Raw genomic sequence first — 23,367 nt, 5'->3', positions numbered from 1 at the left:
ACCTGTGAGTAGGCAAACTGTTAATATTATGGGAGCAACTGGGCAGGTTGAGAAGGCTTTCTTTCGGAAACCATTAAAATTCAAAATTGGGAAAAGTGTAGGGGTTCATCAATTCCTCTGCCTGCCTGAAGCCCCTAAACCACTTTTGAGAAGGAACTTCCTAGAGCAATTGAATGTCAAAATAAATGTTAGCAATGGAGAAATTGAATTTACAGTACCAAAGGAAAACCACACTGAAATCTTAACTTTGGCCCTCACTGTACCCCAGATCAGAGAAGAAGAAATTGTACAAGAAATAAAAGACCAGGTATACCCAGGAGTATGGGCCTTGGGAATACCTGGAAAGGCTAAAAATGCAGAATTGGTTGTTGTTAAACTGAAAGAAAGAGCATGACCCGTCAGGGTAAAACAATATCCTTTGAAATTGGCAGACAGACAAGGAGTGCAAAGTATTATAGGCGAATTTATAAAATTTGGGTTATTAACTGAATGCTCCTCAGAGTATAACACTCCTATTCTGCCTGTCAAGAAGCCTGAGGGTTGGTACAAGACCTGCGGGCAATAAATCAGAGAGCTGAAGATTTCCAGCCGGTAGTGGCAAAACCCATACACCTTATTGACTAGTTTAAAAGAAACCTATGAATGGTTCACAGTATTAGGTCTGAAAGATGCATTCTTTTGCCTCACCTTGGCCCCCGAAAGCCGCAATTTCTTTGGATCTTTTCCTCAAAACCATGTTTTCACTGACTGATTTGTTCTTGCCCATCTCTTAGTCTAACCAAGCAAGACGCTCTGGTGGTACTTTCCGGGGCAGGAGGTTTCCCTTTCACCAGTCTGGCGGTTTTCTTCTTGTTCAAAGGAACAGTCACTTAGAAAGGTGTGCATTGCTGATAGACCACATGGTCCGGCGGATGAAGCAGACCCTGAATCTTGGGAAAAAACAGGACTGGGGTCTGGAAAAACAGGACCAAGCTTTGAGAAAGGAACTCTTGCTGACAGTCCCCTTGGTCCATCAGACAAAACAAGAGGCCCTGAATCTTGGGAAAAACAAGGCTGAAAGAACTCAAGGTTTGGAAATCCTGTGAGAATTTTGTGAAAAACGAGGCCGAAAACCAAAGCCAAACACCAGGGCCAGACTGGGGAAAGAAAAGGGAAGAAAACCTCCATCACTAAAGAGAGAAAAAGAAGGAAAAATGCTTTCTTCGCTTGCCGTACGTGAGCTGCGCGGGGCGGCCCCGTCTGCAGGCGCCCCCTCTGGAGGCCGGGCGGGCCAGAGCTGCCCACGCTGCCGTGCGCTCCGGCTGCAGCAGCGGCCCTTGGGGAGAGCCAAAGCTTTCCGAGGGGGCTGCTCTGCGCCGGGTTTGGTCAAAAGCTCTCTGGCCATCAGCCGCCGGAGGCATCCAGGTCTGCGGGACTCGTCCCCGTCGCACATGGCTGCTTGCCGGCCACGGCTGAGACCGGGTTGGCTCTTCCACCCCCAAACAGGCGCATACTGCCTGCAGCGGTGATCTTCCCCGGTGTTCGTGTTTTGGGCAGGACCTGGAGGCAAACGGCTGTGGAGAGCAGGGTGGCAGTGAACTTCCCAAAGAGGCCGTCATGCCACGCTTGTTCTTTTCCTGCTGGCTGTGAGCAGGCAGCGCTCGGAGGCAGGCGCCACTGCCTGCCACGGGGCCTGCGCGCCCTCGTTCAGCAGGGGTCAGTCAGGGGAGTCTGATCCCGGCTTCTGCCTCCCCTCCTGCTTGGAAACCCCCCATGTTGCTGACACCCCCACCTCCAACCCCTCCGAGAGGCCACCGTGCCCCACACCCAGAAACGGCGGCTCTGTGACATCAGCCCCAGGGCCAAGGACACCTCAGGCAGCGTGACTGCTGCGGGCAGTACGTCAGCGGCTGCGCTGGAGGCAACAAGACCTCGTTCTTGCAGCTGACACGTGCCGCCGGCAGCGATGAAATTGCTCGCCCTCCTCGTCCTGCTGGCCGTGTGCCGGTCTGCGCACGGCATGTGGGCCAGCTGTGGGTAAGTGGGCCGAGGCTCTGGGAGGGAGCTCGGGCAGCCCTTCCTGGGCTTCACTGGAGGGGGCCCGCCTGTGCCCCGTGGCCACCCCACAGCTTCCCGAACCCCCTGTGGGAGCCTCAGCTCCTTTCCAGCACCCAGGCCGCTGGCACAACCCATCTACGGGGCTGAAGCGGACAGAGGGCTGGAGGCACAGCCACGGGGTTCCCTGGCCCTGCCGTCCATGCAGCCCCTCGGGGGGAGGGAAGACGGCTGACCTTCAGCCTCAACAGCAGCACAGCCGTCCAGCAGCACACTCATGAGTTTCTTCTTACAGCGGGACCTGCGGGCTCCGGCCCATGGCGGCTCACTATGGCATGTCGCGTGTCGTGGGTGGTACGGGTGCCCAGCCAGGGGCCTGGCCTTGGATCGTCAGCATCCAGAACCCCTGGAAAACGGGCACGGGCCACGTGTGCGGAGGGTCCCTCATCAGCCCGCAGTGGGTCCTCACAGCAGCCCACTGCTTCGTCGGGGCCAGGTAAGGAGGACCAGGGAAGGGGGCTATCCCCACAGCACCAGCAGGTGCCCTGTCCGCAGCACCACGAGCTCCTGCCATCCCGGTGCCTTGCAGTGCGCTCGGTGCCGGGGCACTGGCGAGCCCAACTGAGAGACTGCTCCGCAGAAGGCTGGGCTCATGCCACCGCTTCCTAGCAGCCTCCAGTTCCATGTTCCTGGTGCCCAAGGTGTGCTGGGGCACTGGCACCCTCCGCAGCGCTGCTTTCCTCCCTGCCTTGGGAAGCAGAAGGCAGGGAACTGGGGGGCTGCTGCAGCACGGGGCTCCGCTCCTTCTGAGCCCTCTCTCCACCTGCCTTCCAGGAATGTGACCATGTGGCGCGTGGTGATCGGGGCCACCCACTTGGCTCAGCCAGGCCCTGAGACCCAAGTGCGCAACATTCAGCGGCTGGTGGTTCACGAACACTACCGTAACGGCACGGAGAGGAACGACATCGCCTTGCTGGAACTGGACCAGCCTGTCCAGTGCGGCTACTACGTACAGCTCGCCTGCGTGCCGGACACCTCGCTGAGAGTGTCAGGGCTGACGAACTGCTACGTCAGCGGTTGGGGTGCCACCATGGCAAGATGTGAGTTCCCAAACAGTGCTCGTGTCCCGAGGGCAAGCTCGGCGCGCTGGGGAGGCGGGCTGGGCTTATGGCAGCAGCGGCGGCAAAAGCCAGAGTCGGGCTGTGGGAACGTACGGCCACGGAGAGAGGGGCCCAAGCCGTTAGCCAAGGCGAGACGGAAGGGCAAGCCCGGCACAAGGCCTCTGCAGGGGCAAAGGCAAGCCCTAGGGAAGGGCTTCAGCCAGACAGGGGAGGAGAACTGGGAACAGAAGGGCTGCTGCCATGATAACTCCTTTCTGTGCTCACAGCTGGAGGATCGACCGCTGTCCTGCAGGAAGCCCAGGTCCGCCTCATCGATGTCAAGCTCTGCAACAGCAGCCAGTGGTACAGAGGGGCCATCCACCCCCACAACGTGTGTGCCGGCTATCCGCGGGGCGGCATCGACACCTGCCAGGTAGGAGCGTGCTCCACGCCAGCCCCCAGCAGCACAGGCAGCCCTGTCGCCAGCGCCCAAACGTCCCCCGGCGCGGGCTGCGCCCGGCAAGTCGCCCTCCCGCCGCTGGGTCCCCACCGCTGTCGGGGCTCGCCTCCCTTCCCCGTCTGCAGGCCCTTGCCCAGCGCCCGCCTTGTCCCAGAGCCCCGGCACTCTGCCCAGAAAGGCCACCCAGTGCTCTTGCCCCAGCCCAGAGCTCCGGATCCCAGTCCTGGCACGATCCCACCTCCACGATCCACTGGGGCAGAGAGGAGAGAGCGCCCGACCTTGCAGGCCCACCAGCCCCTCCTGGACAAGGCCCTGCAGGCTCCAGCACCTGAGCAGAGCCTTTCTGGGCAGTGGGTACGGCTCTGGCAGGTGCCGGGAGAGAGAAGGAGCCCGCCACAGTGCTCCCGGGGCCACCCAACAACACCGGAACCCTCTCTCTCTCCTCCGCTCCGCTGCAGGGTGACAGCGGTGGTCCTCTTGTCTGCCAAGACAACCACGCTGACTACTTCTGGCTCGTGGGGGTGACCAGCTGGGGGAAAGGCTGCGCCAGAGCCAAGCGGCCCGGAGTCTACACCTCCACGCAGCACTTCTACGATTGGATCCTGGCACAGATGGGACTGCGCCCAGCAGGAACGGCTGCTCCAACGCCACAGCCAGTCTTCACCTCAACCCCCGTGCAGAGGCCAAGGCCAATCCCAACCCAGTCGGGCAGGTTTAGGCCCTGTCAGTTTCCACGGCAGAAGCTGCTGGAATTCTTTAACCTGCTGCAGGAGCTCCTGCAGGTCCTAAGGGGGATCAAGGCTTGAGCAGCAGGAGGAACAGGAGCCAGTGCAGCCTGCAGGGTAGCACCACCCTTTCCTCCTGGGGCAATGCCTGCTGAGATGCAAAGGCAGCCTCAGTGCCAGAGGCCTGCTCTGTCCCGCCCATGCTCCTCTCTGGGCACGCACTTGCTGCGCTCGACTTAGTTCTTGAAATAAAGTCACCAGTTGTCACAGCTGACCACGCTTCAGTCCAGTTCAGTCTCCTGTGCAAGGCAAGGACTTCCACGGCAGGCCCCTGCGGCAGGAGGCTGCGGGCAGACAAGTCGGGCACAAAGGGGAAGCGTCACACCAAAGGGCTGAAACTGTGCCTGGACAGAGGGGAGGGTGCTGGGAGCCCCCATGGGGTGGAGAAGACGGGCCCCCGAGGCTCACAAGAGGACAGGAGACAACGACGTGCCACGCAGACAGCCGTGGGGGCACGCGTTAAGGCACGCAAGCCCATGCTTAGGGCCTGGCTGGGGTGGTTTGACCCTGCTTAGGTGGCAGGTGCCCACCGAAGCCGCTCTATCACTCTCCCCGTCCTCAACTGGACAGGGGAGAGAAAAATAGAACAACAGGTTTGTGGGTTGAGATCACGACAGGGAGGTCACTCAGCAAGAGCTGGTTCTATGAATTGGAAAAGACCCAGGATGGTGCAGGGCATGTGCCACAGGACAAGTTCAAAAATTCAACCATGAGGAAGACTCGGACCTTCATCCCCAACGACCACCAAGGACCACCGACGGAGGCGTAACTTGGGAGGACTTAGGCGGGACTATGGGAGGAACTTATGTTAGTGAATTCCTGGAAATAATTGGAATAACCCAACCTTTTCTTAGAAATGTAATGAATAAACACAAAAGCTGTAAATACAAGGCAAGAATCCTAACGCTTGGGCACGCACGTATGGAAGGAGCCATCCCGTGTGCTGCCCAGCGCTGCGATAAAGAACTCCTGCTTAATAACACTGGGTTGTTAGTGAGTTTTTTTGATTCACTGTCACGGGCGAAACAGACTCGACTTGGGAGAACAAATGTAATTTATTACCAATTAACTCAGAGAGAAGCACTGAGAAATAAAACCAAATCTTAAAACACCTTCCCCCCACCCCTCCCTTCTTTCCTGGGCTTAACTTTGTTCCCGATTTCTCTCCCTGCTCCCCCCTGAGCATCACAGGGAACAGGGAATGGGGGTTGGGGTCAGTTCATCACCCTGCTGTACCTGCAGCTCCTTCCTCCTCAGGGGGAGGACTCCTCACACGTTTCCCCTGCTCCAATGTGGGGTCCCTTCTAACAGCAGACAGTCCTCCATGACTTCTCCAGCGTGAGTCCTTCCCAGGGGCTGCAGTTCTCCAGGAACTGCTCCAACGTGGGTCTCCTCCATGGGGTGCCGTCCTTCAGGAACCGACTGCTCCAGCGTGAGCCCCCCTCATGGGGTCACCAGCAGCAAACCTGCTCCAGCGTGGGCTTCTCTCTCTCCACGGGCCACAGGTCCTGCCTGGAGCCTGCTCCGGTGCAGGCTTCCCACGGGGTCACAGCCTCCTTCAGGTATCCACCTACTCTGGCCGGGGGTCCTCCACGGGGTGTAGGCAGTCATCTGCTCCACTGCCCATGGGCTGCGGGGGGACAGCCTGCCTCACCATGGTCTTCACCACAGGCCGCAGGGGAATAGCTGCTCCGGTGCCTGGAGCACCGCCTCTCCCTCCTTCTTCACTGCCCTTGGTGTCTGCAGGATGTTTCTCCCATACTTTCACTCCTCTCTCTCGCTGCAATTGCTGTGTCACGGTCCACTCAGTGGACTCATGATGGTTCGTTTGCTGTGATCTCCAAGTGAAAAATTAAGGCGACCACGCCAAAGGGGCTTGCTACAATCAAACAGTGAAACTTTATTTTTGCCCATAAAGCGGCATGCAATGGGGAAAGAGGGTGAAAGGAAAGGAGAATGTAATGTGAAAAGAGGACAGAGATCAATAGCTACCACCGTGGGTCCAAGGTGTCCCGATGGTCCCAGGTCCAGGCAGCGTCCTGCCGGTCCTAATGATCGTCATGATCCTTGGTGGAGGAAGCTTCCAAAGTTCGGGTGCTGAGGAGCCCTTTTTATGCCCAGTAGCACCCCTTGCTCCTCCTCTGAATCTCCACCTCTTCTTGGCTCCACCGATGCTGATCAATCCTTCTTGATAACGGTTCTCAGGCTCGTCCCTGGCACCGGAGAACGTCACAGCACTCTTGAGCCAAAACAGAGCCCTCTTGCCTCCGCAAGTCTCCCTCCTTCGGATGTTCTCTCCCCTCACAAGGTTCCTAGAAGGGAGAAGCAGACAGACACATCTCTTATCCTTTGCTGTTTTCTGCCAGATGAACAAGTTGCTCAGCTCTCGTCCTTGCTCTGTCCAGGGCACAATGACCTCACAGGCCTGGCATTCCATTCCCAGGATCAGTAACTGCTGCTCAGGCAGGCCGCTGCAGAATCATGTCAAGATGTTAGCCTAACTTTCAGAGTCCATATTCCTGATGACAAGGTGGAGACAATGCTGTTTTCGGACCGACTCTTACACTACAGGATTACTCGTGGAGGTGCACTTTGCTTTAAAGAGTTTCCTAATGAATGACACACTACCAATAATCGATACAGTGGCACTATGCTCCTCTCCCTTCAGGTGTCGTTACACCGCCCTTGCCACTGACTCGACCAACACACAGATCTCACATTAAGACTCACACAAAACATTCTTCAGAGTCTATAATCACGTTTTGCCTCTCCAGGGCATTTTCTACAATGCAATACAGTATTTTTATATCCATTACTCACATGCCCTGCAACACTTTCAGCACTAACACTGCTGAAATTACTTGTGCAGGCTTTACATAGGCTGTTTTTCCCACACCAAGTAGGTGTTTCCCCAGAGTTTTCTGCAGCTAGATGCTTCCTGTAATGCAGCACAAGAGAATTTGTTTATCCCAAGTCAAGAGTCTGTTAATGCTTACCTTCTCTTTAGGAAAACAAATGAGATTAGAACCGATACACTTCACACTGTTTATTACAAACTCACTACTTCTGTGCACCCTCTGTGTGTGCAGAATTACTAACTCTACAGTGTAGAAAAGCTTTTTCTATGACACTCTGGACAAAAGCGAGCGTGGAGGTTTTTTACAGGACATCTTTACACATGACCCTCTCTAATATTGGAGCCTCTCTTTAGTGCCTGAGTGCTTTGTCAAGTCAAGCTGCAGCGGGGGCCAACGCGGTCCCCACGTGACTGGGAGAGGCGAGGGATGCAAGAGGAGCTTTACCCCTTGCACACCTGATCGCACACTGGGGCATGATCCTTCTTGCACCACCACACACCAGCCAGGACGAGGCTCCCACTCGCCAGCGGCCGCGTGGTGCCACAGATCCCCTTCGACGATCTGCATCTGCCTCCTGTGACCAAGGTGCCAAGGAGAAACCACAAGGCTGTGCTGTGGGTGCCCAGGCTCCCAGTGCTGGAGCTGGAGCAGCTGGGACTGCTGGGCCCTTCTCCCTGCCGGGAAAGCTGCACCTGCAAACACTGACTGAATTCTACCACAGATAACGTGCCCACAGCCAAGCCAGGCCCGTCCCATCTACCTTTGGTCCCTCCCTGTGGCACCCATCAGGTTTGTTTTAAAAGGAATTGCTATGTGAGGCAGCCGTAACTAAAACATTCCTTCATAAACCCATTCAAAACTGTCATTTTGAAAGTGGCTCCATCTAAGTCTCGTGCACTCCAGTTGTGCTTCTGCTAACAGTGTCACCCCAGGGACTGATTTGGAATTACTCTCAGTTTCACCCCAAGAGCGGTGACAGGAGAATCGGGCTTTCTGAAGCAGGCTTTAGCGCACCCAGCAGGAGAAAAACACTGAAGGCAAAACCTGAACTTTTGGGTTGTTCGTGCCAGCACTCAAACGTCACGCCGTCATCCCAGCAGGGTCTTTGTGAAGCCAGAGCGGTGTGCAGCAGGGCGGTGGATATTGATTCACAAGCTCTTACGGGACCCAGGAGAAAGTTTCGCCTGCAGTTGGGTCTGAAGGAGGGAATGGCACACTGCTAGAGCTTGGATCGCAGTGTTTCTGCAGCGGGAAGGAGGGGAAAAGCGGTGGAACATCTATCAGAACTCAAGGGTGCTTTCTGAAATACAGCTACAAGCACTATTTATTTCATCTCCTTTCATCCCCAGAGGAGAAAGACAAACTTTACCTCTGCTTATCGTTGCTTTAATTGTTAAGAAACTCGAAGGCTGGCTGTGATCTCCCACATGTCAGTGAGAAAACATGATGAAAAATAGGAAGAAAAAGGGAAGGGAATAATGTTGGCTGAGCAGCTGACTCGGCTACCGTGCAGAACTTACCAGCACATCTGCCTTATCCCATCATTATTATTGTGGTGGCTTGTCATGCCATCTAGCAGGGACTCGGGGAACTGCCAGTCCCGGGGAAGAGGTGACAAGGCAACACAAAAGCAATACAAGGCAAAACGTTCTGGAATAGATATTTACCAAGAATAAACATGAACATTTTCATTTTTCAGAGAAAACCGTTTCGGAATGAAGAGCATCTTCTACAAAGAATACCCTTTGCCTTTAATTGTGTAATTCAGACCGAGCCCTTTCACAGGTTCACCACACATGGTGTACGACAATATTTTTCTTCTACTTTCAAATGTCTCACGTTTGCTCATTTTTTTCTAATATTAAGAAAGAAAATCTGCAGCTGGCTTTCCATACATCATCAGGCATTACTATTTCACCTTCTTTGTACTCCTTTTCTTAATCCCTTCTCCGATTTTTTTTCTGATGCTTCTTTGGGTTGAACGCCCCATGCTTCCAGACCAGCACCGAGACTGCACTCCCAGTGGTTTGTGAACATCACCAGTGACCACACCAACTACACCACCACCTCTCTAATGTAGTTGTACTTTACTCCTTACTGGCACGTAAAAGAGGCTTGTTAGGCTTTTCCTTTTTTGACGGGCTAACGTGCCATTTTTTAAGTTAAAGTCATTTCCCATCCAAGAAATTACTCATCCCCACCAGACAGACCAAACCAAAACAGCACCTTAAGGCAAACTTCATCACTTCATCTTCCTCCTTGAAGACTGTATTTTATACTGCGTGGACAAAATCGTACTTCTGGTCTCTTTCTAAGCATCGCCTGAAGCAGGAAAGTTGAATGACAAATATTTTATTTGTTTTTAGTATAAAGCTACAGCCGTTCTATCACTTGGCCACACAGGCAAAGCCTTTCCCAACCTGGACATATACCAGTAGTATGTTTGCCCCAAGGAACTCGTAAAAGGACACGAGGATGCCCCTACTGCTGCCCCTCTGCCTCTCGCTGGGAGCCCAAGTCTCGGGCATTCTATAGCCATCGATAACTTTGACATTTCCCTCTCCCTCTTCCTCAATTTCTACTCTGTCTATCTGCCCTCTCTAGCATGAATGCCTTACACTCCACACCCTTCTCCCACAGGCCTTCTCTCCTCACTTTAGTTGTTGTCTTTGGCTTTCTCTCTTGCAGCACGCAGCAGATCCTCCCAACATGTGGTTACGATCCCTCTGCAAACAGAAGCGCTTTGGCTGCATCCTCCCCATTGCAGCTCTCAGGATCACCACCACAGATAGCTCAGGGAAAAAATGGGGACAAGCCACGACCTGCTGTTGACTCCACCCCTGTGCTTCCTCCAGACCCCTCATCCAGCAGAATGGCCTGAGGGGAAAACAAGGACACAGGCCCTGGCTAAAAGACCCAGCACACGACTCCAGCCTCCCCCAGCCCTGCTCTTGGCCATGGACCTATTTCTTCTCGTCCCCCTGTCAACAGAGGGGCGTCAGTCCCTAAAGTGTGCCTCAAGGGTGACGTCTTGCTGCCTGGCGGAGCCCCTCTCTGCAGGCACATCGCTTGCCTATCGTCTGCCCCCAGGCACGGGACGAGGAGGGGGCTGGGGCCCACGGCCCATGAGGGGAGGTGGAGGGCGGTCCCTGGGCCCAAGGGGCAGCCTTTCCCTGGGGCATGTTGGAGCGAGCCCCAGGAAAGGGGCCCTCAGCCCTCACCACCACCCTCCTCCTTCTCCTGTCTTTGGGCACCTTTCAGGCCATGGGCCCCCCATGCCTAAGCCCACCATAATTGGCCACACCCATCAGCCAGCGTCACAACTGACATCACCATGGCCACACTTGACGTCACAATGGCCACCTCACTGCCTTCTGTTCCGGGCCCTATAAAGACAGGGGCCCCTGCAGCTGGCCCACACTTCGCTGCCAGCCCTCGGACGCCAAGCATGCTTGGAAGGAAGGGGAGCTGGAGCGGCGAGGCGGATGGCTGCCCACCTTGCCATGGGACGCCACAGAGCGGCTTCCCGCAACCCCAGAGGAAGAAGCAGAGGCAGCGGAGGAACAACAACAACAACAAAATCACCCCTCCTGCCGTCAGCGCCAGCGACATCGATTCCCTGGTTGAGGCCATGCAGCGCCTGTCCATAGGCCCACCAGGGAACGGCGTGGAGCCCAGACAGGCCTCCCTGCCAGGGAGCAGCCGGAGCGGCGAGGCGGGTGGCTGCCCACCTTCACGTGGGACAGCACAGAGACGGTTCCCGCAATGGCCAGAGAGGAAGACACCTCTCAGGAGCCTGAAGAAGGACAATTGGCAGAGGAGGAGGAGGAGAAGGAGGAACACCACCACCTCTCATGCCACGAGAGCCGTCGCCCGTGCTCACACAAGCATCATCGTCCAGTGCACCACAGTGGGCACACAGGGGAACAGCGTGGGGCCCCGGCATGTCTATCTGCTGAAGGCATGGTACGAGGCCCAGGTATGGCAGCCCACCAAAGGACGACGCTGGAGCCATGGAGGTAGATCCACCTCCAGAAGAACCATGGCAGTGGGTGCACCTGCCACAGCCATCACCTGGCAGTACCCCAGCCACCCGGGCTCCTTTGCATGACATGCTGCCAACAGCGTCGCAGGAGCGCCCGGACGGCTCCCCACCAGCGGCCCAGCCTCTGCCCCTTCACCACGGGACGACAAACAACGACAAAAGAATAAAAGTGCTTTCAGCCTCTCTTATTTGGCACTTTGGTGACTGCATCTACACTCCTGTCACCCGTCCTCGTCTCTGTCATCAGTAAGGGGCTCTTTTGGGAAACTTGACGTTTCCATGCCCACCTTCGTGCTTTGGCGGTGCCTTACATCCTGGGGCTTTTAGGCTGTTACATCACCAATTTGATACTAGGTGGGGTTTTTTTAACGGACTAAAAGTATCCTAATGAAGGCACTGAACACTACGAATTGCTTGTTTCCAAATTATCAGTCTCACTTCAGCGTCAGGTAAAATTATGGGGGTCATTCTGGGAGTTACTGAAAAACACTTGAGAGACAAGGCACTCGTTGGCCATAGCCAAAATGGGTTCACAAGGGCAAAGCCCTGTTTAACTGAACACAAACGCTAGGCACTTCCACAGGCTCACCTGCCACCTCTCCCACCAATAAACAGTACTTTTGTTAATTGTCAAGGGTTGCGTGGGCCCTTCTTTCCCATCCCCCATCACCGCCCCTTGTGAAGAGGTGCCATCTCTTCTGCACCGAGCCCCAAAGGCAGAGCGGAGAGGCCCTGGCTCCCATCAAGCTGCTCCCTTCCCCACGTGGCAAGGGACACCCACAACCTTGCCGAAGGTGGCCTGATTACTAAACCAAAACACTCATCCTGTCTGAGGAACAGTGATATTCCACAAAAGAGCTGTACCAAGGTCCTGACATGGCCATGTTCCTGCAGCTCTGATTTGGGAGATCCCCTTGGTTTTGCATCGCCTGCTAGGTTTTCCTAGCAGCGTTCACTCACCAAAGGTGGGGGGGGGTGGGGGGTGGGGGGGTGGGTGAGGGCTCTCAATCCCAGGGAGTTTCCTCAGGCAAAGTCCCGACCCCAGGGGAGAGTCCCCGACTGCAGCCCTGCTGCTCCCAGGAGGACCGGCTCCAGTCGGCCTCCGGTGAGGCCACATGTGTACCCGAGTGATACAAAAAGTGAAGGGAAAAAAGGACTCAAAAGCAGCGTGGCCTTTTCCGTCACTCCGATTTACAGCAGAGCGAGCAGCTCGTATTTTAACACCTCTGAAGGAATCCCTAACAAGGGCTGCTTCAGAACACTGCTTCGGGGCTCCCGAGACTCGGGCAGATCGGATTAAACGCTCAGAGCTGCCAACACAGAATAGGGAAATGAAGAGGCTATTCTAGAAAGTCCTGTTTGTGTAAGGGCAAAAAAACCCAGCTCTTTCATGATTATCACAACTGTGAGGTTCACTTTAGAAAAAGATGGGAATGAAGGAAAATAACCTGCCTAGGTTGAGGTATCACAGAACCACAGAATGTCAGGGGTTGGAAGGGACCTCAAAAGATCACCTAGTCCAACCCCCCTGCCAGAGCAGGACCACCTAGAGCAGGTCACACAGGAACATGTCCAGGCGGGTTTGAATGTCTCCAGGGAAGGAGACCCCACAACCTCTCTGGGCAGCCTGTTCCAGTGCTCCGCCACCCTCACAGTGAAAAAGTTCCACCTTATGTTAATGTGGAACCTTTTAATATGGAAGCTATAGCATGATCAGTTCATGAATGACCAGGGATTACTCTGTCCAGATAGGGCAGGAAAGATCCCAGGAGCAGGGTGAATTTTACTGCAGAGGAAACAGCATCAACACCCTGGCAGCGTGAAGGCTACAGGAGACTACTGAGAAGATTGCAGGCCCCAGTTCTCTGTGGGACCATTATCCTGCAAGGGGCTTTGCTGTGGCAAGGCGACGGCAAACCAAACACGGCCACTTCAGCACTCGAACTACAGCGTCACCATCCCAAGGGGCTCAAGTCCGCAAGACTCAGACAGACTCAGCTGAGAAAAGAGTGAGTCCAAATGAAATGGATCTCCAGCAGGCAGAGCTCCATGGCCTGAGCACAGCACTATGCTGTAAGCTCGACTGACTGAACCTCTATTTTTCTACACAAATGCTAGTGATCTCCATGAAGAGAAAGCTGGTTTAGGCAGTTCTCCTCCAGAGCCCTTACACTGGTAAAGCCAAACAAAGAGGAGGGCCCTTCTGCAGACAGCCACAGCAAGCGGAGAGGAAAACACTTGTTAAACCCATCTGGAAACCCATTCCAGCAGAAAACAGAATCCTTACTGGACTGCTGGCAAAACTCCCCACATCTCCAGGCTGGGGGACATCAGCAACATGTCCGCACCTCTGACGTGTGGGGTCCACAACAAAGATGGTTTCCGTTCTGTGGAACCCTCTCAGCTTAACCCATTGGCAGGAGCTGGCTCATCCTGGGACTCGGTACCCCTCAGGCACGCGACCTGCAGTCCAGAAGTGCCCCTGAACAGCCCTCGATGGCCTGCATTAACACACCAGCACGTGCTTGAGACGGCAACACTGCCAAGTCATCTCTGATTTGCAGCACATACAGAGGACCCAATTGCGCAAATTGAGCCTCGCTTCTGCTGGAACTTCCCTTACAGACACCTCCTTTGCTGTGTTCACAGACTGTAGCAAAGACCTGTTCTAGTGCAAAGGCTCAAACCCGGCCTACGATGAAGAAGCCATTTAGACAAGCCCAGTTTTCTTTCCTCACTGCTCTCTTGCTTCCCAGAAATCAATCAGGATCAGAAGCTCTGTATGAAGACTGCATAACAAAGCCAACTGCAGGTGCCTTTACCTGGTACTATTTTTGTCAGGCACCGTTCTAGGAAGAAACCAGCTTTTCCTACGTGCTTTGCTACAGCCTCGTTACCTTTGAAGATGGCGCTTCTTACCTCTGCTACCCCAATGCAGCCTCACAGCCCAGCCAAATCACACTGCAGGGAGGAAACCTTCACTGTACAGAGATGGGCACGCTACAGGAACACGTTACTCTCAAAGAACAGGCTCTTCCAACCCCTCTTCCTTTTGCTTGCCAAAGTTCAGAGTGTGCTAGAAAACAACAGCAGCAAAGCAGCGTTCCCTCTCACATCTGCCAGAGCCCATTATAACAGCCATTCAACATTAAGTCTAACTCCAGGCTGAAGCCCAGAATAAGAAATACATCTTAAAAACTGCCGGGAACAGGAAGGGCTTAAGTGGCAAGAGCAGAGAACATTGATGGAAGCCCCATCACGCAAGTACCTGATCACAGACTAACTGCACCGTTGCCTGAGTAAGCAACGTTCTCCACTGACGTGCAGCCACCGGCATCCGGAAAATGGCTCCGGGTCTCTTTTTTATTAGCGCTGAGCACACGGGTTGGAATTGGAGCTGAGGAAGAAACCCACAGGCAGTCGGTCTGGTTTCATTTAAGTGCATTAAGACAAGTCCAGGTCACATTTATGAGGAATCACAGCAGGTCCCACCCGTCCCTGCAGACCCCAACACCGCTCCTCTGCAGCCTCCCTAGGAGCAATAACCATCACACAAGAAACCTTCCTTAAAAATAAGGCCCACAGCCTGCTCTTTCAACGAGGTGCACAGAGCACAAGCTTGGGAACAACCTCTGCTTTAACTACGCCTACCTCTGCCATCTGCTTAAGGAGATCAGCTCCTAAATGATCCCTAGCCCTAAAGACACGGATCTCCCCTAGGACAGTGCTAGGTAAATACCAGAGCACGGGGATACCTGGTCAGGCCAGTTAAGCTGATGGGGTGAAGGGCTAGAAAGAGAAAAATAAGATGAGGGAAAAGCCTGAGGAGCCAAGAGAGAAAGAAAGGTGCAGGGAAAAGCCCAGAGAGACAGAGAAATCAAGAAAAATAGGGACAGGGAGTCTTGCAGAGAGATGAAGGAAGAAAAAGTAGGGTCGGGGAGCAGCACAGAGGGATAGGGAAGAGGGTGGGAAGAAGGAAGACGGGACAGAGAAAGACGGGGACAGGGAATAGGACTTACAGACAGAGCGAAAAAGAGGACAGTGAACAGGACAGAGAAAATAAGGACTAAGAAATAAAGAGAGGCAGGAAGAGGGAGCAGGGCAGAGAAAGAAAAATAAGGGCAGGGAGAAGGAGAGAGATGGAGAAATAATCTGGGGTAGGCACCAGAACAGAGAGCGAGTGAAAAAGCAATAGGGTCAGGGAGCAGGACAGAGGGACAAAGCAAGAAACAATGGGACAGGGAGCAAGATAAAGTGACAGACAAGAAAAACAACAGAGAGAAAGACAAGGGAGTTTGAGCCTCACCGAGGGATGGAGAAAGAACAAGAGGGATCAGGAGCCCTGTGGAGAGATGAGGAAGAAAAAAAAAAAAAGGGGGTCAGGGAGCAGCAGAGAGGGGCAGCATGAGTAAGAGATGGACAGGAAGAAGGACAGGGACAGTGGGATACAGAACGAAAAAAACCCACCCAGAGACAGTGAGCAGGACAGAGGGAGAGAGAGAGAAAGAGAAGGAAGGTCAAAGAAAGTGTAGCCCCCGATGAGCAGCAACAGTAACAACAGTAACAGCAGACAAGGAGAAGGCTGAGGTTCTCAGCAACTTTTCTGCCACAGTTTTCACTGGCAACCCCTCTCCTCACAGCTCTCAAGCTAATGGCCCACAAGACAGCCACCAGGGAGACCAAGTCCCTCCCACAGTAAGTGAAGACAAGGTTCGTGACCGTCTGAGGAACCTGAACATACACAAGTCCACGGGACCTGACGAGATGCATCCCAGAACCCTGAGGGAATTGGCTGATGCAGTTGCCAAGCCACTCTCCGTGATATTTGAAAAGTCACGGCAGTCAGGTGAAGTCCCTGGTGACTGGAGAAAGGGAAACATGACGCCCATTTTGACAAAGGGTAGAAAGGAGGACCCTGGGAACTACCGACCTGTCAGCCTCCCCTCTGTGCCCGGGAAGATCATGGAACAGATCCTCCGAGAAGCTATGCTGAGGCCCATGGAGGACAGGGAGGTGATTCAAGACAGTCAGCGTGGCTTCACCAGGGGCAAGTCCTGCCTGACCAACCCAGTGGCTTTCTACAACGGAGTGACTGCATCAGTGGGCAAGGGAAGAGCTACGGGTGTCGTCTGTCTGGACTTGTGCGAGGCCTTTGACACAGTCCCCCCCAACATCCTTCACCCTACGTTGGGCAGATACAGATTCGATGGGTGGACGGTTCAGTGGATAAGGAATTGGCTGGATGGACACATCCAGAGAGTAGTGGCCAATGGCTCAATGTCCAGATGGAAAACGGTGACAAGTGGTGTCCCTCAGGGGTCTGTACCGGGACCAGTGTTGTTTAATGTCTTCATCAATGATATTGACAGTGGCACTGAGTGCACCCTCAGCAAGTTTGCTGATGACACCGAGCCGGGTGGTGCAGTCGATATGCCAGAGGGACGGGAGGCCATCCAGAGGGGCCTGGACAGGCTGGAGAGGTGGGCCCAGGCGAACCTCAGGAGGTTCAACAAGGCCAAGGGCAGGGTCCCGCACCTGGGCCGAGGCAACTGCTGCTATCAACACAGGCTGGGAGAAGACAGGCCAGAGAGCAGCCCTGTGGAACAGGACTTGGGGTGCTGGTGGATGAGAAGCTGGACGTGAGCCACCAGGGCGCAACTGCAGCCCAGAGGGCCAATCGCACCCCAGGCTGCATCAAAAGCAGTGTGGCCAGCAGATCGAGAGAGGGGATTCTGCCCCTCTGCTCTGCCCTGGGGAGACCTCACCTGCAGGGCTGCGTCCAGCTCGGGAGCCCCCAGCACAAGAAGGACGTGGACCTGTCGGAGCGTGTCCAGAGGAGGGCCACGAAAATGATCAGGGGGCTGGAGCACCTCTCCTATGAAGACAGGCTGAGAGAGTTGGGGTTGTTCAGCCTGGGGAAGACAAGGCTCTGGGAGGACCTTATACCTGCAAGGGGCCTAGAAGGCAGCAGGAGAAGAACAATTCACAAGCGTTTGTCGCGACAGGACAAGGGTAATGGTTTTGAGCTAGAAAAGGGTAGATTTAGGTTGGACATTAGGAAAAAGTTCTTTAATATGAGGGTGGTGGATCACTGGGACAGGTTGCCCAGAGAGGGAGTGGAAGCCCCATCCCTGGAGACATCCAAGGTCAGGCTTGACGGGGCTCTGAGCAACCTGACCTCGTTCGAGATGTCCCTGCTTGTTGTAGGGGGGTTGGACTAGATGGCCTTTAGAGGTCCCTTCCAGCCCAACACATTCTATGATTCTGTGAAGGGGAGAGAGAAAGAGGAGGACAGGGGTAGGATTGGGACTTACAGGCAGAGAGAGAAAAAGCAGCTCAGGCAAGAAGCCAGAGAGATTGTGAACAAGGAGGGATGCAGATTGGGACAAAGAGGCAGCAACCGAAAAAACAGCCGTGCGCTGCAGGACAGAGACACAGGAAGGAAAAAAGCCGGGCAGGGAGCAGGACAGATGGAGAGCAAGAAAAACCAAAGGGGCAGGTAGAATAGCAGAACAAGAGAGGGGCTTGGAAACCAGAGAGGGATGAACAGGGAGCAGGGTACAAGAATAGACAGAAGAAGAAAGGTACAGGGAAGAAAAACAGTGACGTCAGTGATGGAAGGTGGGAAGGCACAGGCACAGGGAGGGACCTGCACGCAGAAGAAGGGTGACACAGCCCCAAGGGCCCAGGACTCACTGCAGCTCCCGCTCTTGGTGCTGCTGGGAGGATTTTACTGTTCAGACACTTCTGTCTCTGCCTCTCTCAGCTCTTACAATACGAAGCTTCCTAGATACACAGCCTACGTGCGCGCGCACACACACACACACACACACACACTACACGGCTGTACCGTGCTTTGGCTACGCACACAGACCCCGCGGTGCATGTTGGTGACCAGCTCTGCTGAGGACTACTCACAGGGACCCTTCCTCATGCCGAGAGGCCCGCTGTCTCTTGTCTGCAGCTGGGGGCAGCTTGCAGCCGGATCCCCTTCGTGTCCTTCTCCGGCTGCTTTTCCTTTTGCCCATCTCCTCAGCTTCAGCCTGAGCTGGATGCAGCTGACGACATCCCCAGGGCAGGAACAGACAACCGAGCCCCTGGCACGGCCTCTGGCAGAGGGAAAGAACCCTGACTGTCACAGCCGGCCCCAGGCCGGAGCCCCTCCTGCTGCAGCAGCTCCTGCAGACCCCGCTCCTTCCCCGCACGGCTGCTGAAGGCCCCTGGGTTAACAGAGCCCTGGGCCTGCCCGAGGCCCCGCTCGCCGCTGCCAGGACAGGCCGTGGGGCAGCCTGGGGCTGCGGGACTGGCCTCAGGGGAGGGGCTGGGGACGGGGCAGCTGCAGGGGGGGAGCGGGGCTGGGGCGGCTCAGGGGGGCTCTGGGAGTCGGGGTGCCCAGTGCCTGTGATGGGGGGTCTGTCTCCCTTCTCCTTCCCCTTCCCAGCTCTCAGGTCACCCCTGGGCATGCCCCAGCCGGCCCGATTCCGACTCCGGCTTGGAGCTCCCACCCACCACCCCCGGGCAGCCAGCGGGCAGGAGACACCCCCTCGCCCGCCCAAGGGCCTCGCTCGTCTCAGGGGCAGCCCCAGCACTCACCTCAGCTGGGCCACGGCTGGAGCAGAGCCTGCACCTCCCGGCACCAACATGGACGCCCGGCAGCCCCTGCCCCAGAACTACAGCTCCCGGCATGCTCCGGGAACCAACATGGCCACCGGCAGCTCCTGCCCCAGACCTGCAACTCCCAATATGCTCCGGGAACAAACATGGCCGCCCGGCAGCCCCTACCCTAGGACTACAGCTCCCAGCATGCCCCGGCGCCCCTTGCCTGCTGCCTGCCCCTGCGCAGGCCGAGAGCAGGGCGGGAAACAGCCCCCAGAGCCTGAGGGCCAGCGGGAGGGGAGGTGTGGGGCAGGGCGGCAGAGAGGGACCGAGCAGCGATGGCCTCCGGGCTGGGGGAGCAGGGGGAGCACGAGGGGCCGGGGCAGGCAGGGAGGAGGCTAGAAAAGATGGAGACGAGGAGGCAGAGTGAGGAAGAGGAAGAGAAGCGGCACAACAGGCTTCAGGGCAGAAAGGGAACAGCTGGAAACCAGGGAGCCAGAGCCTGAGAGAAAGGGAGAAAGACCAGAAATACCGGCTGTGGGCACTGCTGCCATTGCTTGAGCCCTGCCCAGGAGCTGCACGGCCAGGAGCCTCAAAATAGGGGCGGCCTGTGAAAGCCCTTGCCCCGGGCCCGCTCCTGCACCCCGATGGTGGTGGTGAATGTCGCCTGGCAGGGTGGCCAGGGCCCGGGGGAGAAAACCCGTTGGGGGGCGGAATTGCCCAGCTGGTTTTCTGTTTGCTGGTTGCTGTCGCTGTTTTTAGAAATAGCATTAAAGCTCTGAATACAACCTGCAAGGAGAAAGGAACCAGGCGTACCGGGCTGGGAACATTTAAAGCCCAAACCCTCATCGGGAGGGTCCAAACCCGGTTAGGGCCCCAAGCCTTGTTTTTAGATGCCAAAGCCTCATTTCTGTGGTTCAAAGCCTCTTTTTTAGGGTCCAAAGCTTCACTGTTAGGGTCCAGACCTTCACTTCTAGGGCTCATCGCTGCATTTTAGGCTCCACTGACTCACTTGTAGGGTTTTAATCGCTCTTTTAGGGTAGAAAGCCTCATCTTTACATTCCAAACCTGTACCTTTAGAGTCCAACCCCTACTCTCTAGGGTCCAAAGTCTCAGTTTCCAAAACTGATGACAGAGCCCAGATTCCCTTTTTCAGGGCCCAAAGCCTCAGCTGTAGGATCCAAGCCCTTGGTTTATGGGCCAAATGCTCCTTTGAAGGTCCAGCCCCTCCTCTTGAGTACCCACAGCCTCATTTTTAGGGTCCAAACACTGTTTTTTACGACTTGAAGCCTTGCTTCTAGGGATCAAAGCCTCATTTTAGGGTCCAGATCCTCTTTTTGGACACCAAAACCTCATTTTTATGACCCAAAGTCTCTGTTTCAGGTTGCAGACTCTCCTTTTTAGAGGCCAAACTGCATTTTTAATTTCCAAAGCCTCGTTTTCGAGCTCCAAAGCAGCATTTTTAGGATCCTGCCAGTCCTTCTGAAGGGCCAAGTCGTATCTTTAAGTGTCCAAACTCTCATTTTTGTGGTCCAAACCTACGGTTTAGGGCCCAAAGCCACCTTTTTAGGTCCCAAAGCCTCATTTCTAGGATACAAACCCTCCTTTCTAAGTTCCAAAGCCCCCTTTTAAGGTCCAAAAACTTGTTTCTAGGGCCCAGAGCATCATTTTTAAGGCCCAAAGTCTGATTCTGAAGGTCCAAAGCCTCACGGTTAGAGTCCAAACCCTTATATATAGGGTCCAAAACCATCTTTCATTAAGAGTAGCCTTTTGTGAGGACACACACATTCAAGTTTGTGGCCTTCACATTTGTAAGCAGTGAAACCTGGTGTACTGTCTGTAGGAAACCGAGAGAGATTAAGGCAGTTTCTTATATTGAGGTAAAACTAAGCTGTTTTTATAAATACTTGGTATCAAATATTTTGATTTTTGGGCTATTTGAATTACCTTTGTAGTACTGAGGCTTAACTACCTTTACTGTTAGATGTAAATAGCAGCAGGAAAACCAACCCAGTTCAGCTGTGAGTGTTATCTGTTTGTCTGTTTCCTGCAACAGAAGTGGGTTTTGTACCCTCAGATGAATGTTCAGGTTGGAAGGGACCTCTAGAGGTCGTTTAGTTAGTCCAAGCACCCTGCTCACATCAGGGTGACCTAGACCAGCTCCAGGGATAGAAACGCCACAACCTGTCTGGGTAAGTTCCAGTGTTTGACCACCCTCACAGAAAAACAAAAGAAACAGCAAGAGGAAAAGGGGGGAAAAAAAAAAAAAAAAAAAAAAAAAAAAAAGGAAAGAAAGAAACCAAACCCACCCAAAACTTACTTTTTAAGTTTCTTGTGTTTCCAGTTGTGCCTGTTGCCTCTTGTCCATTCACTGGGCACCACTTGGGTGAGTCAGACTCACTCTTTTTTACTGCTTCCCATCGGGTTTTTAAAGGCATTGATAAGATTCTTTCCCGCCGCCCCCAGTTCTTCTTAAGGCTACAAAATCCTGGCTCACACAGCCTTCCCTTGTATGTCCGACGCTCCAAGCCCTTAATTGGGCTCCAGTATGTCCGTGTTTGCCTTGTACTGGGGAGCCTAGACCTGGGCCCAGCACTCCAGATGTGTCTCACCAGTGCTGAGCAGAGGGAAGGGTCATGTCCCTCGACCTGCTGGAGCTCTTCCTAATGCACTGGGACACTGTTGGCCGCCTTTGTGGCCGAGGCGCGTTGCTGGCTGGTTCATCCAGGACCCCGGGTCCCGTTCTGCAGAGCTGCTTTCCAGACAGTCTGCCTCCAGCCCGCAGTGAGGGCTGGGGTTATTCCTCCGCGGGTGAGGACTTTGCATTTCCCCTTGTAGGGCTTCAGGAGATTCCCCTCTGCCCATTTCTCCGGCCTGCCAAGGTCCTGCTGAATGTCAGCACAACCCTCTGGTGTGTAAGGCACTCCTCCTAATTTTGTCATCTGCAGACTTGCTGAGGGTACACCTGTTCGCTGTCCAGGCCGTTAATGAAGGTGTTCAACAATATTGGCCTCAGTATTGCCCTCTGGAGCACCACTAGTGACTGGCCTCTGTGTTGCATTACCACAAGGCTGCTTCTCCTCACTTCAGTTTCATTTCTCTCTCTGCTGCATAACAGTCAAATCTGGTTTAGAGCTCTCCAGGGTGTGTTTTGTTGTTACTGCTTCCTTTTTTAACATGCCGTTCTCTGGGCTGAGCGTGTAGGCGCTCCATTTCATTTCTGATTACAGCAAGGCTTGTTTTGTAGCTTTTAGAAAACTTGTATGTAGATATCTTGGGTACGGGATGACTAAAGTAAAAGTAATAAATCCTGGGTCTGTATTTTCTGATTTTTGATGGTATGTATTACCTGAACAGAAAACAGGAATGATCTAAAATAACTGAATGTAAGTCGTCATTTGACTAAGAAGGTGTTCTGTATCAGAAATACAGTTTTAAATTGTCCCATGTTTTCTTTACTTCAGAAAAGTGGCATATGTTGTGCATAAAGTAATTTAACTTGCCATGGTAACTCAGGTCATTCTTTATTATGTTTTTTTAATGTATGGTTCTTAAGGAATTTGTGCATTCACATGTATGTTTGTGAACCTGTGATTCCCATGCAGAGATGGATTTAGTACCTTTCCAGTCGGGATTTCTGTTTTGAGTCTGATGCATTTAAAAAAATAACAAACCCCAAACCCACCAACAAAACCCCGCACCATAGGATAGATGGGGAGAACAGGATAAAGCTCTGCTAAGCATTTACAGATTGTGCCAGCATGTCAGGTTTTGGTGAGCTTGTGTTCTTATACCAGCAGTTGGAAACCTAATCAAGGAAAAAAATAGTCATTTTTAACCACGGCTATATTAAAGATGAAAGAGTTAAGAACAGAAACCAGTTTGTTTGGAAAGGGAGATGTAGAGCATGTGAGGTGAGGTGGGGGGGAGGGTGGGGGTGGCTGGAGGAAGAGAGTGCTGAGAGCCAGGGCTGCAGAAAATACTGACGTGGGAGTTGCAACAACAGGGACCAGTGATCTAAGGCTGCTCCCTTTTGGTTTCGCTTGCTTTGGTTCACGGGGCTGACTCATCCCCTGGAATTTCTTATCTCCAGACTTGTGGAAGCAGGTGAAGTGTTAGGTGAGGTTTATTGCTCTGTGCAGTGGGAGAAGAGAGGAGGAGGACAAAGTCCCCCTGGCTGAGAACTGTCCAAGGGGTGTTGAGCAGAGCGGAGAACTACAGTGTTCTCGTGAGCGCTGTGGTTTGTGAGCACGTTTTGTGTGGCCTGCTTTCGTCAAAATTTGTGTGGTTGTTTTTAGGTTAAGGGATGTGGAAATGTAAATAAAATGAATTCCAACTATCTAGTGTTCATCTTCCCCGTGTATCCATAGAAAGAAACTAAAACCAGCCAGACTTCAAGCCTGACTGCAGGGTGATGCGTGCACAAGAAAATACTTTTGGTGGCAGAGAAAGGTAGGTGGAGCTGCCTAATGTAGGTGCCTACGTGGCA

At 53.9% G+C, this 23,367-nt stretch overlaps 1 protein-coding gene and 1 long non-coding RNA gene across 2 annotated transcripts; one reads left to right on the top strand and one right to left on the bottom strand.

The window, feature by feature from the left end:
- The first annotated feature begins 899 nt into the window (after window positions 1-899).
- Window positions 900-4,466, top strand: LOC147412666 (acrosin-like). The gene is made up of 5 exons (XM_086481136.1): window positions 900-1,081; window positions 2,330-2,530; window positions 2,869-3,149; window positions 3,428-3,567; window positions 4,053-4,466. The coding sequence occupies exons 1-5, from the start codon at window positions 900-902 to the stop codon at window positions 4,398-4,400; spliced, it is 1,152 nt and encodes a 383-aa protein (XP_086337262.1). The 3' UTR covers window positions 4,401-4,466.
- A 3,722-nt stretch (window positions 4,467-8,188) lies between these two features.
- On the bottom strand, window positions 8,189-18,927 carry LOC147412665 (uncharacterized). Its single transcript, XR_015184165.1, has 4 exons — window positions 18,876-18,927; window positions 18,201-18,391; window positions 14,551-14,679; window positions 8,189-8,479 (listed from the first exon to the last, which is right to left on the bottom strand). It is a non-coding gene; the product is annotated as an uncharacterized LOC147412665 (long non-coding RNA).
- Window positions 18,928-23,367: the final 4,440 nt, after the last annotated feature.

This window comes from Leptosomus discolor, unplaced genomic scaffold (genome assembly GCF_034619465.1).
Source record: "Leptosomus discolor isolate bLepDis1 unplaced genomic scaffold, bLepDis1.hap2 HAP2_SCAFFOLD_45, whole genome shotgun sequence".
Classification (NCBI taxonomy): domain Eukaryota; kingdom Metazoa; phylum Chordata; class Aves; order Leptosomiformes; family Leptosomidae; genus Leptosomus; species Leptosomus discolor.
Note: the sequence above shows the minus strand (reverse complement) of the source record. Positions and strands in the feature narration are given on the sequence as shown.

Coding starts and splice junctions, on each gene's coding strand:
- LOC147412666 (XM_086481136.1), top strand. CDS start 900: ATGGTCCGGCGGATGAAGCAGACCCTGAATCTTGGGAAAAAACAGGAC. Junction 1,082..2,329: donor ACTCAAGGTTTGGAAATCCT/GTGAGAATTTTG, acceptor TTCTTCTTACAG/CGGGACCTGCGGGCTCCGGC. Junction 2,531..2,868: donor CACTGCTTCGTCGGGGCCAG/GTAAGGAGGACC, acceptor CCTGCCTTCCAG/GAATGTGACCATGTGGCGCG.